Source organism: Pyrus communis, chromosome 6 (genome assembly GCF_963583255.1).
Source record: "Pyrus communis chromosome 6, drPyrComm1.1, whole genome shotgun sequence".
Lineage (NCBI taxonomy): Eukaryota > Viridiplantae > Streptophyta > Magnoliopsida > Rosales > Rosaceae > Pyrus > Pyrus communis.
Genome location: NC_084808.1, coordinates 24,855,894 through 24,871,573, shown reverse-complemented (window position 1 = coordinate 24,871,573; position 15,680 = coordinate 24,855,894). Strand labels below are relative to the sequence as shown.

At 38.1% G+C, this 15,680-nt stretch overlaps 5 protein-coding genes across 7 annotated transcripts; 4 read left to right on the top strand and 1 right to left on the bottom strand.

The window, feature by feature from the left end:
- Positions 1–342: 342 nt before the first annotated feature.
- On the top strand, positions 343–2,629 carry LOC137737661 (xyloglucan O-acetyltransferase 1-like). The gene is made up of 2 exons (XM_068477204.1): positions 343–815; positions 962–2,629. Exons 1-2 carry the CDS (start codon positions 569–571, stop codon positions 2,053–2,055), a joined length of 1,341 nt encoding a protein of 446 aa, XP_068333305.1. The 5' UTR covers positions 343–568; the 3' UTR covers positions 2,056–2,629.
- Positions 2,630–3,724: 1,095 nt separating this feature from the next.
- Positions 3,725–6,060, top strand: LOC137737470 (GCN5-related N-acetyltransferase 5, chloroplastic-like). 3 transcript variants are annotated; one of them, XM_068476961.1, is made up of 4 exons: positions 3,725–4,617; positions 4,881–5,186; positions 5,283–5,407; positions 5,925–6,060. In XM_068476961.1, exons 1-2 carry the CDS (start codon positions 3,806–3,808, stop codon positions 5,149–5,151), a joined length of 1,083 nt encoding a protein of 360 aa, XP_068333062.1. In that variant the 5' UTR covers positions 3,725–3,805; the 3' UTR covers positions 5,152–5,186; positions 5,283–5,407; positions 5,925–6,060. The 3 variants fall into 3 exon arrangements, with proteins under 3 accessions (XP_068333062.1, XP_068333061.1, XP_068333060.1); XM_068476960.1 differs by having other exon boundaries at positions 5,278–5,407; XM_068476959.1 differs by having other exon boundaries at positions 4,881–5,407.
- On the bottom strand, positions 5,627–8,145 carry LOC137737469 (probable serine/threonine-protein kinase PBL28). The gene is made up of 7 exons (XM_068476958.1): positions 7,863–8,145; positions 7,571–7,761; positions 7,280–7,478; positions 6,991–7,154; positions 6,788–6,892; positions 6,342–6,464; positions 5,627–6,250 (listed from the first exon to the last, which is right to left on the bottom strand). The coding sequence occupies exons 1-7, from the start codon at positions 7,930–7,932 to the stop codon at positions 6,011–6,013; spliced, it is 1,092 nt and encodes a 363-aa protein (XP_068333059.1). The 5' UTR covers positions 7,933–8,145; the 3' UTR covers positions 5,627–6,010.
- A 1,654-nt stretch (positions 8,146–9,799) lies between these two features.
- Positions 9,800–10,689, top strand: LOC137738074 (MLP-like protein 423). The gene is made up of 2 exons (XM_068477677.1): positions 9,800–10,077; positions 10,200–10,689. The coding sequence occupies exons 1-2, from the start codon at positions 9,888–9,890 to the stop codon at positions 10,469–10,471; spliced, it is 462 nt and encodes a 153-aa protein (XP_068333778.1). The 5' UTR covers positions 9,800–9,887; the 3' UTR covers positions 10,472–10,689.
- A 3,764-nt stretch (positions 10,690–14,453) lies between these two features.
- Positions 14,454–14,813, top strand: LOC137736299 (putative receptor-like protein kinase At3g47110). The gene has a single exon (XM_068475590.1). It carries the CDS (start codon positions 14,454–14,456, stop codon positions 14,811–14,813), a length of 360 nt encoding a protein of 119 aa, XP_068331691.1.
- The last annotated feature ends 867 nt before the right edge of the window (positions 14,814–15,680 follow it).

Genomic DNA, 15,680 nt, shown 5'->3' with positions numbered 1-15,680 from the left:
ACCTACACATCCTAGACAAAAGGAAACGGAACAAATAATTATATTCTTTTTTCCGAAGAAAACAAAAAAGCCAGCCCAAAAATGAATGTATAAAAAAATCAAAGGCCCCCAAAAAAAAAAAAAAAAAAAACCCTGAAAAAAGAAAGGGCAAAGCAGAAGCAGAGCACCACATGTGGCGAAGAGCCGTGAAGACAACAAATCACAAAACCAAAAAAATGGTCTGGATTTGGAATTAGTTGGCTAACCAGAGAGATAATGGGGTTTCTCTCTACGTGTTTTTGACGGAATCAATCACCCCACAAACAAGCATCCCCCTCTCTCTCTCTCTCTCTCTCTCTCTCTCTCTCTCTCTCTTAAACCTTAATCCAGCTCAAGAAAAAAGCACTTTTCTTTCTTCCTCTCAGCTGATAGTTTAAGCATTTTACCAGAAAGAAAAGCGAAAAAAAAAACACTCACTTCCTCTCTAGAATCTTAATCCAGCTCAAGAAAAAAGCACTTCTCTTTCTTCCTCTCAGCTGATAGATTAAGCATTTTGCCAGAAAGAAAAGCAAAAAAACGAGTCTTTGAAATGGGAACAACAAGAAGCCCTTTCAAAGACCAATATCATCACTCATCATCTCTTGCCAAAAAGCTCTTGCCTTATGCAATCTATGTCCTCCTCCCCTTTGCTGTAATCCGCTTGTACTTCTACACTCCCTCTCCCTCTCTCTCCTCTACAGATCACCTCCCTCACTCCACTGAAATTACCATCTCAACCTCCTCCTCCTCCTCTTCTTCCTCTCCTTCCCCATTGCCCCCCGTTTCCTCCTCTCAAGGTACTTACTAAAAGCACTTTTGTCTGCACTAGCTTTTGTTTAATTTTTCCGGTTGGTTTTTCTTTTAGGTACTTAAAAGTTTGAATCTTTATCATAGATAACAAATATTTTGCCTGAATATTTTGTTGGGTTTTTTCTTTGTGCAGAAGAGGAAAAGGCTAAAGAAACTACACCTTCATGTGACTACACCAGGGGCAAATGGGTCCATGAGAAGCTGGGCCCTTTGTACAATGGCACAACCTGTGGGACAATCAAGGAAGGTCAGAACTGCATCACCCATGGAAGAACTGATTTGGGTTATCTCTACTGGAGGTGGAAACCCAGCAAGTGCCAGCTCCCCAGGTTTGAACCCAGCACTTTTCTCCATCTCGTTAGCAACAAGCACATAGCTTTTGTGGGGGACTCCATGGCCAGGAACCAGTTGGAGTCCCTCCTCTGCCTGCTTGCCACTGCCTCTCCTCCCAACCTTGTTTACACAGATGGGGAGGAGAACAAGTTTAGGAGATGGAATTTTCCATCCCACAATGTCAATGTGTCAGTTTATTGGTCACCATTTCTTGTGAAAGGGGTTGAGAAATCACCAAATGGTCCAAATTATAATAAATTGTATTTGGATCAAGTTAATGAGAGGTGGGCTGCAGATTTGGGGGGATTTGATATGATTGTGTTGTCAGTTGGGCATTGGTTTTTGCACCCAGCAGTGTATTTTGAGGGGGATGATGTTCTGGGGTGCCATTTTTGCCCTGGATTAAATCACACTGAGATTGAATTCTATGATGTGTTGAGGAAAGCTGTGAGGACTACTTTCAATACCATAATTGAGAGGAGAGGGAATGGGAATGGGATTGATGTGGTTCTGACGACGTTTTCGCCTGCGCATTTCGAAGGGGAATGGGACAAGAATGGGGCTTGTTCAAAGACCAAACCCTACAAGGAGGGGGAGAAGCAGCTTGAAGGAATGGATGCTGAGATGAGGCAGCTGGAGGTGGAAGAAGTAGAGGCTGCTAGGGCAAATGGTGAGAAATTTGTAGGGTTTAGGCTGGAGGCATTGGATGTGACTAAATTGTCCTTGATGAGGCCAGATGGGCATCCAGGGCCTTACATGAATAAGTTTCCATTTATTGATGGGGTTCCTGAGAGGGTGCAGAATGATTGTGTGCATTGGTGCTTGCCAGGCCCTATTGACACATGGAATGAGATTCTGCTGGAGGTCATGAAGAAATGGAATCAGGGGAAGTGAATGGAGGAGAAGAACTTCCACGTAACGGTGATGCTACTGTGACGGTATTCCAAGCCGCACTTCCATTTGCTGATTGGGTTCCTGATTGGTTGGGAACAGTGACGCAATTGCATCCCCGTTGTGGTTAAGTTCCTCTCAAGACTTAAGGAGAGCAAAATGAGTTATTAAAGAATCATTGGTCGGTTTTGTTTGTTTGTTTCATTCTTGTTCCCAGTATGTGTGGTGGTTATGAAGCTGCGAGAAGGCCAAAGAAGAGGAAGACAATCTGCATCGATTGGTTGTTTTGTTTGGGCTCTCTGTTGTAATGGAAGAAAACAAGAATGAGTTGATTGAAGATGTGGTGGAGAAATTTTGAGGGGGGAACAAACGAAGACGTGAGTTAGGCCGGTTGGTGTGCGTGCTTGCTTCGTTACATCCAAGTTTGGATCTCCTCCTCGTAAATTAGATTAGTTTTTGTCAAAAGAAAAACAAAATTAAGGGTTCCACAGATTACAATCTATATGGTTGGAAGGTGTACGATTGAGTTGAATTGGAAGAAGTGGTATAGAATTTTGATAGATAATTGGCAAGTCCCTGCAGTTTGTTTGAGAACTCCAAATATACCGTAAATCTTGCCACCTTTACTACAATTTTTCAGCCTTCAAATTGTGTTCCAAGCCTTTCGGAAATAATTAACTTGAATCCTTAAGATCAAGGAGATCCTCCTGAAGATAATCAAGGACTAATTCACCGAATTTTGTGCTCATGATTAAAACCGTTTTGTTATTAATTATACTGTAAAGATCATTTTTGCAAAAACATCAGTAAAATATGAGATTGTTTAATCATCAAACTATATAAAAGAATTACAAATCGTCTATTTATCTACTTTTATCGATTGACTAAACGATCGTAGTTTTAATTGATCTTTATAGAGTGATTTATAATATAAACGGTATTGATCACGAGGAACTCCTCATTCATAAGGAGCCAAGCATTTCTCCTTTTGAGAATTTGTGTGGTTGCAAGTTTGTATCTTTCTTATCGTGTCTTGCTTCCCAACTTTTATGGACATTTCTCAACCAAAAAAAATGAAAATACCTTAAAGTTTCAAAGTATCATGTAATAATATGGAGTAGTTTCAATTTCTCGTACACACAAAAGAAACTCACCTTCCAATTGGTAAAAGAAAAAGCCCTCTACCATTTCAACATACCCACAATTATCCAAAGTTAGCTACTTCAATTTGCTTCACAAATATGTTAACATATGCACCCTTAAAATGGTATATTCAATAGATCTATCATCCAATGTCCTGGGTTCGAATCCCTACCTCTTGATTTTGCTTGTATGAAAAAATGGACAATAAAATGACAATTTTGAGCAATTTTAATGTTTGGGGATAAATTCTTAAATCTAAACGATCTTTAAATCTAAATAAATTCTTCAATTTGGACGACCATAAAAATAAATATCTTTCTTTCTTACCAAAAGTTTTTGGGCCATTTGTGAAGGGACTTTAGAGGACTGCAGGCCCAAAGTTAACTTTACGTTGCTTGTGTTTTGGGCTTTTTCCCTAAATATTTCTCCAAACTCCAATGGGCTTATGCAATAAGTTATCTTTTGGAGCAGAAATAACAGCTTTTTCTGTGCAGTTGACAGGAAAATCCATAGGAAAAGTAGAAGAAAATGGGATTACAGAAGATTTCAACTCCATACAAACAAGTAATAGAAGCACGCAAGTAGACATTGAGCTACTGTTTTTCTTTCCATGGCTGCAACTGTTTCGCTCTCTTTCTCTTTAGATCCACAGCGGTACCACCACCGCCGCCACTGCCATCTCTTCTCCGTCACCCACCACTTCAAACCCCACCAAAACCTTCCCGTCACTCCCTCTACCTCCTCAACTGTTCTCCCCAAGTACTCACTTTCTATTTTCCCCAAGTCAGACCGTTTCGCCTTCAAATCCTCCTCCTCCCCATCTCATTCTCCCACCACCACCACCGCCACCACCACAGCTGCTGATTCCACGACTACCGATTCCACCACCACCACTACTGATTCCGATACTACTACTTCAACAACTTCGTCATTTCTCGAATACCCTCTTAGAACAGGTAAGTTTCTGAGCAGTGAAGAGCTCGAGCAGCTCAAACGCCTCGAGGATTTCAGGTACTACCAGGAATTGGAATCTGGGTCGATGTGGGTTCGGGTGATGAGGCCGGAGGAGTTGGACATCACCGTCGGGTTGCTCGCCGAGTCGTTCGCGGAGTCGATGCTTTTGCCTTCTGGGTATGTGTCTGTGCTGGGCTACTTGGTCAAGCAGTACTTGTTTGAAAGAATGGAGCTTCTTCCCAACACCGCCACGCTCATCGCGTTTTACAGAAGAAGAAAAGAAGAGGGCAAAGAAGAAGAAGAAGAACAACTGGAAGAAGTAGAAGAAGAAGATGAAGTTGAGCTTTTGGCGGGGACGGTGGAAGTTTGCTTTAACAAAAAGGGTGCCGTTGCCTCGCCTCCTACACCAACTCCTCCCAAGAATTCGCCTTATATTAGTAACATGGCGGTGAAAAAATCGCTTCGGAGGTTTGTTTTGCTTCCCCAAGTGAAGTTTTACTTTATCAATTGTTGTTTCTTGGGCATGTTATGTTCTCGGCGTAATTGCATTGCATTGTATTCTTGTCGTAATTTGCAGATTGAATGCGTTTGGTTTTCGTAATTGTATTGTTTTTTGAACTGACTGATTACAAAACTACACTCATATAACACCAGATTCAGAAAGACAAAGCTTTAGTTCACTGTGTCACAAACGAGACTTGATATAAGATTATGACTTCGTAAATTTTCAGGAGGGGCATCGGATGGCATCTTTTGAAGGCAAGCGAGGAACTAATCTCGCAGATGAGTTCCTCAAGAGAGGTGTACTTGCATTGCAGGATGATTGATACAGCTCCATTCAACATGTATAAAAAAGCAGGATACGACATTGTAGAGACGAATACCATTTTGGTTTTGTTGCTGTTGCAGAGGCGCAAGCACTTAATGTGCAAGAAACTTCCAGTGTTAACCAACTTTTCAGAATCGGATACATTCTGTTCTGAAGAGGAATTAACACGATGAGTGTTTATGTGAAAATCATAATATGTGTCTCTGAGGTACATGCAGTTACTGCTTTGTATTGATAAATCATTATGCAGCAAAATCTCATACTGTTGCCTTGTTCCTTAAATCCATTGCTTTGCTCAGGATAGATGATTAAAGGCCTTGAGGTTGTCAAGATTATCCAGCTGGGTTGTCTTTTGCGTAGAATGCTTGATCCTATGTGCCGATTGCTTGCATTTTGTAATGTGTATGGTAGAGACTTGGTTTGTTGCAGGTAATCTCATCAGTCATTTCTATTTGTTGTATGTTGTATGTTGTATGTAGTCCTAGGGACCTAGACTTCTAACCTTAATGCAAACATATAGTTCAATGACCATATCCACTCTCGTTTTGGTACATGTGAGTTAGATATTGAAGGATTCAAGTAAATAGAGTAGGGAACTATAGAGATATATGAAACAGTAGTATTATTCTTTCCGCCTTGTGATTTGTAGGCTCGTATGGAAGACATATAAAGTACAAATTACATATACTCTCAGTTTACAATACATAATTTACGAAAGGTTACAAAGTTTCCAAACATAGTGATACAAGAAAATGATCCCTTCTTATATTGGAATCTCATTCATTATTAATTTACATCGTAGGCTTTCTTGATCTTGTACACGAAAACCAACTTCAATTTGATTGTTTTGTGATGAATTCTCTGTCTAATATATCTACTCAACTGCATTTTGTATTTCTCAATCCTTATCGAATTCTCTTTGTGGGTCTTGTTTTTGAGATCATAGGTCACCAAGCTATGAAGATTCAACAATTCTTTTATTAGCAGAAGTAAAGGATTTCGATTATGTTGTACCTTGTCTCCATCCTGCAATTAGAACATGTGTTTATTAGGAGCCACGGCCACTCCCAAGCCTTTCGCATTTGTATAGATAATCAACTGGAGCTCTTTTACACATTCTGCCATGGAGGGTCTCTCACTGCTCTCCGGACGCACACATCTTGATGCCAGGTTTGCAAACATAGCTATAGATTCCATGTTGTATGAACTTCGACCCAGCTCAGAATCTATCACCTTACGCAGTTTCTTCCTATCGTTCAATATGTGTCTTACCTGAAACATATGAACTTTAGTCATGTTTACTTCAACAACCTAATGTACTTAACCAGCATAATAAGTAGGAGTGAGAAAATATATACTCTACCTGTAGCACTAGGTTTTGATCGTTTGGTCCCAGGGTAATGTCAACGGCTTGACGTCCAGTCAGAAGTTCAAGAAGAACCACGCCAAATGCATAAACATCGCTTTGTAAAGTGAGTTTTCCAGTCTGTTTCCAAATACACCTCTTGTTATGTAACATTGGTTTTTCCATGAATAGTGTGATCAAAATTTCTTACAAGCATTCATTTGAGATGGGTGGTTGTGAATTAAATGAATAAGAGTGAAAATTACAGGAAGCAGCGTGCATCACAAGCATATAAACATGCCGGTTATGAAATTTCTGGAGAAAATCCGCCTTCGTGTCGAACTATATTGTTTTTGTTCGCTTTTTTTACAGTACTGAACGCAGAGAAGTTGCAGAATGCATGAATTTCGATGCATTATATCGTTTGAGAAACAAAATTTAATGGAATGTTCAAAGATGCGTACCGATGTATACTCGGGATCAAAATAGCCGAATGTTCCGAGCACTCTAGCAGTCACGTATATTTCCTTGCCCTCCGGCATCATCTTGGCGAGTCCAAAATCGGATATCTACATGAAATCGTGATTAAATTTGAGCTCTATATGTTTTGTTCAAAGTTCAAAAGCAACGTGAGGCAAAATTTCAAATCAAGCAAACACGTTTTTACCTTTGCTTCAAAGTTGTCGCTTAAAAGAATATTGGTGGATTTGAAATCTCTGTGGACAATAGGAATCCCAACAGCAGAACTAGAGTGCAGATATGCTAGTCCCCTTGCCGCTCCAAGGGCCACCTTGAGCCGTCGAGGCCAATCCATTTTCGCTTCCCCGATCCCTGTCGTACGATTAAAGATTGTTCCGAAGATTAGCAAACTGATTAATTGTTCTGAAGATTAGCAAACTGATTGGTTATTCTCATGTGAATTAAGCATATGTATGCATTCCTAGTTGAAATCCAACCATTCAAGTGATCTTGCAGGTTCCCTTTCTGCATATATTCATACACCAGAAACCGTTGCTTCCCGTCAGCACAATAGCCGATCAAAGAAACCAGATTTGGGTGTTCAAGTCTGCTCAAGATATCTACTTCCACCCGAAATTCTCGTTCTCCCTCAGCTGCTTTGAAAGGTGGCAGCTCCATTTTCTTGATGGCTACAACCTTTACATTCCCAAACAGAGCACACATCAGTATGCTCCTGGACAACTGAGTTGTTCATAAATCCAGAAACTCATTCCTGCAACGAAACATACCTCTCCTGACCGCAAAGTTCCCCGGTATACACGCCCAAATCCTCCTTTCCCGAGCAGATTTTCTTCACTGAAGGAACATGTTGCCTCTTCCATTTCTTTGAGTGTGAAAATTGACGAGCCATGATGGTGTCTTTTCGTCGGTTGGGGGGTTTGATCCTCGAGCTGCCAGTACTCCACCGGTTTATAAATCCCTGAAAGGGGATCACACGCAAATCATAACAAAACGTTGGCAACGAACACCCGCAAACAAAGCTGCAAAGAAAGAGAAGAACAATTAGAAGAAAGAACATACAAGGGTCCGTAAGGTCGTGGGACTTCGACCGCCGACGCTTGTTCCATGCCGAAACTAAACCGAAAGGCATAATGTCTCTTTAAGTTTGATCCAGTTTTTTCTCAGGACTGAGGATTGAAATGCATGAGAGGGTAGAAAACGAAATCGAAATTTTCGTAATTTGAAAATTACAGAAGAAAAAAAAATATATATATTACGAGAATTGGGTCGAGAGTGTACGTATAGAGCAAGTGAAGTTAAATTAGGAGAGGAGAGTACTCAACAAATCATCCGCCAACAACCCTAAAACGGTAGCTCTCAAAAAAAAAAAAAAAAAAAAAAGGGAAAGTTGGGCATTGCTTTTGCTTGCTTAATATTGGATGATGAGGAAGTTGTTTGACAAGGAAATTGAAGCTACTGCAACATCTCTTGTTCCTTACATTTTTACGATTTAATTTCTCAAAATAAAAATAAAAGAAGGGTTTGCAGTTGAGAGGGTGCTTTCATATCTGTTCATCTCATTTTTTTTTGTTGTTGTTTTATTTGTTACTATTTTCTAATTTTTGAAAATTTGACATGGAGAAATATTATGATGTCAGTCGCAATCAACACCCAAATGGGACCCAAAAGTTTGATATTATTCCAATCTTTCGTTTTGAAGTTACTTCCCAGTTCCTATATTTTTGAAGTTACTCAAAAGCATCACATATCGATCGATGGAGTGCTAAAAAGTAATAAGGTTATCCAGAATCCCACAAGTGATAGTTGTGTGTGTGCCAACGATGAACTTTTTCTAGATTCTAGACCAAATGAATAGCAATTCTTTTCTGGTTGTGTGAAAGGAGGCCAGGACTTTACAATGTGTATGCTCACGTAAATCCTAACGTCTCGTTTGATATTTCGAATTGTATTAAATATTTAGTTAAATGATTAATTTGTGCATTGAACATAATTGATTATCTAGTTGGGTGTTTATCGGATGGGTAAATAATGCAAGGCGTATCTCTGACACACCAAATGTAGACTAATTTACTAAACAAAGCGAAAAAAATGCAACATCAAGAGAAGTGAAAAGAAATAAGATAGCATTAACATTAGTAATGTTTTTCATGTGTCCTCACGCATAACATTAATGATTCATTTGAAAACCGTCTCTTCCATTTCATATATGGTTGCAGTGTCGAGCAAACTTGCCTCTAACTTAGGTGAGTCGTCCTAATCTGCTAATATCATCTATACAACAGGTACATAATGTTGAAAATTTGTATGAAATGATTAAGTTACATAACTCAATTGTTGAACGGATCAAACTTAAATACTAACGATACATATGTTGACGTTATATCAATCGAATATTGACAATAAATTGATTAAACATTAATAATGTATCGATTAACATTAATGACGGATCAATCAAATATTGAAAAGTGATACATTTCAATAAAACAATTTCACGAACGATAAGATAATCTACACTAAATTCATTTAAACTACGAAAAAGGAGAATCGAACATGGGACTTCTAGTCAAAGAGTGAATATGTTCTTAATCAGCTGAGCTACAAACCACTTGCAATACTAAGACATTTCACTAATTGAAATTTGTAAACTCACCATTTCAGTCAATTTTCTAATAATTGTGAAAATTGATTTGAAAATGTGAATGCTCCTTTAATTAATATCTTATCATATAGCAAAACACTGCCAAACGACAAATTTGTAGCTAGGTTTAACATTTTCCTATTTCTTTTAACTGACGCCTGCAAACCAAAAACACCAATTAAAGTATTGGGCCCTTCTCCCATTCCTTGCACATTCACGATGCACGTGAATGGCATGCTATCAGTTTTTGTGGTGTTTCTGAGGGAGGTTAATAAAGTGGCAGTTGAGCTTATTCCTACTGAATTTAAGACCTCCAAAGCACTCAAACTAGTATATATATGGATCCCTAATTCTCAGAAATCTCAAGCAATTCTTTAAGAAAATCAGTCAATTTCCTCTAATTACATTCTTGTTCTAGCCAAAGCTACCACATCCATATATATAAAATGGCTTCATGTGATGGAAAGCTTGAAGTAGAAGTTGAGGTGAAGTCTCCTGCACAAAAGTTTTGGGAAGCCCTTAGGGACTCCACCACTGTCTTCCCCAAGGCATTTCCTCATGACTACAAAAGCATCGATGTCCTCGAAGGCGATGGCAAAGCTGTTGGATCCGTTCGGCTTATTACATATGCTGAAGGTAGTTACATGCATATATTATCTTACTATGTACTTAAATTATAAATTCACGTACGTCTGAGACAAATTTACAGCTTGACGAGAGAACACTTCCTTATAATTAATGTATTTCCTTGCCGGTAGGTTCTGCACTTGTGAAAGTATCAAAGGAGACGATCGATGCAGTGGATGAAGTCGGAAAGGCGGTTGCTTATAAGGTGACCGACGGAGATCTGCTCAAGTACTACAAGAGCTTCAAGTGCACCCTAACCGTGACTCCCAAGGGAGACGGGAGCTTGGTGAAGTGGTCGTCTGTGTATGAGAAAGCACATGAACAGGTTCCCGAACCAAGCATCATCAAGGATTTTGCTGCCAAGAACTTCCTGGAGCTCGATGCCTATGTTCTGGCTAATTAATTATTTGCAAGCTTAAATAAGCTAGCTTTGGAGATCATTGGAGTTTTTCCTTAATAAATAATGGCCAAATAAATAAAATGAGTCGAAGTGTGCATGCTAATGCACAAAGCTGGTTTTATCTAAACCCTAATCTGTAAGCAGATTGCACCCTATAATATTTTGGGTTTGGATATTGTACTTTTATATGCTAGTAATGTTTCAATGTTTGTGTCCCCTCACTTTTACTTTTATCGCACGTACAATTTGAAAGAAGAAAAAGAAAAACATGTCATTTGGAAGAGAAATGTTATTCATACCATATTTTTATACCATCTTAGGTGGCATCTGATGTGGATAGTAACATCATTTGAAAAATTTGCAAAACCTAAGGAAAGGAAGGAGAAAGACTCATCGTATACCATAATTATCATTTAATTAACGAGTAATGCTATTCATGTCATGTTTTTATATCACATTTCTATATCGCCTTAGGTTGTATTTGATGTGGACAACCATATCATTTGAAAAATTTGCAAAACCCAAGGAAAGGAAGGAGAAAGACTCCTCGTATATCACAATCATCATGTAATTAACTAGTTTTTCTTAATTATTAGTTTATTAAATAATGAACTAAATTTAAAAATCTAATTAATTCAAATGATGTGGCTACCCACAATAAATGCCACCTAAGGTGATATGAAAATGTGGTAAAAAAACATGGTATGAATAGAATTACTCTTAATTAACTAGTTTTTCTTAATTATTAGTTTATTAAATAATGAATTAAATTAAAAAAAATCTGATTAATTCAAATGATGTGGCTGTCCACATCAAATGCCATCTAAGGTGATATGAAAATGTGGTACAAAAATATGGTATTAATAGCGTTACTCCATTTGGAATAGCAGTACTTTTTTTCTAATTTATTTATTTTTGATTTTTTTTTAAATATAAAGATTTAACTGGTTACTTCACCATGATAATCCAACCTTTTAGTGATCGAAAAAACTCACAACATTACTTTAATTTTTGAGTTTGGAGGTAAGTTAACTAAGGACAGAGTGAGTTACCTCATTGGGAAGGAGATACTCTCCAGATCTCTTCCACCAAAGTTACTGAATCAAGTGATATGGCCTTTGAAATTTTATCTAACAGCCCACTTATTTTGATCTCTTAAAAATTATAATAATTTTTTTACTGTTGGATAAAATTTTAAAGATCCGAATCAATTGATCTAATAACGTTGGTGGAAGAGATTTGGAGATGATCTCTTTCCACCTCATTGTACCCAATGATCAATTCCCTAGTCAGAGCCTACCAACCACCGTGGATCACATTTATTTCCTCTTTTGCCTACCTCTTTTCTTACGCTTAGTTATTGTCTAAAGATAAGTCAATAAGAAAAGTAGTGGTTGAGTGAAGTCACTTATTTATAAGCTTTAATAAAAAAAGAAAGATTCGAACAAAAATTTAAGATCATGACTCAAAATTATTATTGTGCTCAATTAATTGTGCATATTGAGTAATGTGAAATAATTATAGTATTTTTTTTAGTACATCTATATTTTTACACTAAGGGGAGGGAAAGTTCGGCTAAACCACACAATGGGCAGCTTAATTTGGTATCAAATTCGTCATCCACGAGATTCGAACTTAAGACCTCTCACTTCTAAGCGAAGATGAATACCATCAGACCGTAGTACTAAGTGACTAATTATAGTTAAACTGTAAGAGGCTTTCTGCTACCTTACAATTTAATGTCAATTTTCATGTCAACATTATAGGACATTATGCCAAAAATATAAGATGACAGAGTTCATAATGAATCCCACTGAGATAATCCACCTAGCATTTAAAAAAAAATAATAAAAATAAGCACAATGATTTTGTGCTTTGAATTTAGACTAATTAAGTTGGAAAAGGATCCTTGCCGGATCCTTGCCGGATCCTTTTCCTGGTAATTCTAGGGATCCCTTGATCGTGACCTTTCATCATACATCGTGTGATCAGTTTTCATTAGGTGCTATTTATATTTAATTTTAAATTTTAAATTTTGAAATGATTTCTGACTGCATGATATACGATGCACGATCACGATCACAATCACGGGATCCCTAGTATCTCCAGAAAAATGATCCGGCAAGAATCCTTTTCCAATTAAGTTCACATGGTACGTGAATCAGAACTCAGTTTTGTCAACCATAGTTCCAAACACAAACACAAAAACTAAAAACTAAAATTAAAAAAAAAAAAACAAATATATAAAGGTAGTTTGAATACTGAATGAAGATCATTTCCGAATCCTCTTTGTGAGAATCCATCGTTTCTGTTCATCGTACATTGTGCGGTTAGTTTTTATCAATTAAGTACTATTTGTGTGTAATTTTAAATAAAAATATTTAAAATATTTACGATGAATTGACACGATGAGAGGATCCGAAGAGAATCCTCGTTCTTTGAAAACTATTTCGTTTGCTCATATGCCCTAACCCTAAGCATTATTCTCTCGTGACCTAGACTTCACCTGTTTACTGCAACAAGTCAAGTCGGTCCATGCGTGAACCTAGCAATTTCCCACTTGTTTATTACGTTGCTTTTTGTCTAAGTCTCATTTATCATGTAAATCAAATGTCGCAATTGAATCTCTCCATGGAGATTTTCCGGCCATAATAATGTTGTTAGACTCAGAATTTTCTTTCAAGAAGACTTGGCCTTTGTCCAAAAATATCCTTCACGAGGGAACTTTGAAGCTAGTTCAATTCCCATGTGTATCCTACACACCGGAGAGCACCACTACCATGACACATATGGAAAGATAGAAAATATAGGACTTGGAGACAAAGACTTAAGGCCTATAAATGGCAAATTAACCCATCAACGTAGTCGGGAGGATAGGCATGAGCGACAAAGTTCTTTTTTCCAGCACCACCCTCCTTCGTCACTGTTGGTAAGAAGGTGACATCATATTTCTGAGCACTAATAACGTTAAAAAAGAAAGAGGTGGGAACTTTCTGAACCACAATTGTAAGTTTGGACTTGTAAGTTTTTCTAGATTGTTGTTGAACCTAGTTGTTGGGTGGGAACTTACTGAACCACAATTTCCAGTTAGAAAAGATAAGAAACAGGACGTGTACGCTCACTTTTTAACGTATTTCTCTGCTGCTTCAGCTTCTCCATGCATCCGAAACTAGGCGGGAACGAAACAGACAGGATGGCGTTGTTGGCCATCAAAGCTCAGATAAAGGAGGACCCCGGTCAGTTCCTGAGTTCATGGAACGAATCATATCACTTCTGCCTATGACAAGGTGTCATATGCAGCCAACGACATCAACAATGGATCACTAGGTTAAACATAGGGAACCAAAGCTTGGTGGGTACCATATCCCCACACATAGGAAATCTAAGCTTCCTCAGGGTACTACGTTTGAGCGACAACCATTTGTAAATCCCACCAGAAGTCGGGCGTTTGCGCAGATTGCAGGTATTAAATTTGACCCAAAACTCACTCACTGGTGTTATTCCTGTCAATTTGTCAAATTGTCTTGACCTCATCGGTTTCTATTCGGGCTCCAATCAGTTGGTGGGTAAAATTCCTATAGAGTTTGGCTCCTTCACTAAACTTGAAAAACTTGTTCGTCAACGCAACACTTCGTCAGGAGCAATCCCTGATTCCTGGGGAACATTTCATCACTTGATGTTTTTGCATTTTACGACAATCGCTTGTCAGGTGACATCCCTAGTTCCCTAGGTCAGTTGAAAAAGTTGATATTTTTCTCATTAGGCTTAAATAAGTTGTCTGGTATCGTCCCTTCCTCCATTTATAACCTCTCCAATTTAGTTCATTCGAATACGAAGAACGGTTGGTTATGCTGCTCCTGGTAAACATCTTCATGTGATTCTCTATTTTCATTTTGATCATTCATTTACTTGGCTGGAAAAATAAAGTTAATTAACTAACGAGTTCATGTTGCTCTTTTGTGATGTTTGAATTGTAAAGTATGGCATGGGAAGCAAGATTGCAACATGTGGGGATGTCTACAGCTTTGGTATTCTCTTGTTAGAGATGTTTACAGGGAAGACACACACTGACCCTATGTTTAGTGACGGCTTGAACCTTCACAATTTTGTCAAGATGGATTTGCCACATCGAGTTGCAGAAATTGCAGATTCACTATTCGACCCTATTACTCCCGACCAAAGCAGCATCATGAGTGCTGAAAAAATCCAAGTGTGTTTGAGTTCAATATTTAAAATAGGAATCTCGTGTTCTGATGAATCCCCGAGAGACCGAAAGGATATGAGTGATGTTGTAACTGAGTTGCACTCCATCAGGGACCTTGTCCTTGGCCAGAAGCTTTTATGATGACCCCAAATGATATCAATGATGTTGTAATTGACAGTTGAAGTGTGTTTGAGTAAATGGAGGTATTTTTTACATAACCAATTTTTTCATTTGCATTTCACATGATTGTGTATCCATCTTCAAAGACATGTGCTTTCCCCTATAAACCAAACTGCTACGTATGAAATTAAAAGCGTGTGCAAAAAATTCATTGACACCAGAAAACATATACAATTGATCTTGAATCCCTGCACATCATGTATTAACCTACAAGAATTTTTCTACACTCAGTTGCCACGCAATATGCTCAGATTCTAATGCATCAAACGTGAGGAGTTTGCTGCGCATCCACGACTGGCCATAGCAGACTGGCAATTCTAATGTCTAGGAGCCTTCTTTTGTCTCAAGCTTTCTGGTCTTTTCTGTTAGTGTAACTCGATTCGATGGATTTTTATACGAAGAGGAAGAACTGAACAGAAAATGAAAAACAGAGATGGAGGAAGCTGAAACGAAATTCTTCTTTCTTTTGTTGTTTTCTCTCTTGCACAGAATGTTGCAGAGGAATATTTTGTACTACTGAAAAAAGTGAGCACTAACACTCCTTTACATTAACTGATGGCCTTAGCTTTAGGACCACACAAAACTCTACTTATAATCTTAGTCACTCATCTAACTAATTACATGGATCACACACCACATGGCACTCATGGCCTTACAACTTGTAACTTTACACTTGACAAATATGCTCAAGTGAATACACACATTAAACTCATCTTATTTCTAATACTCAATCAGCTAGAGACTTATAATTCAACACTCCCCTTTAAGTCTTGAGCTGATTTAACTCCAAGCATGCTCCTGAGATAATTGAACCGATCTTTAGCCAAA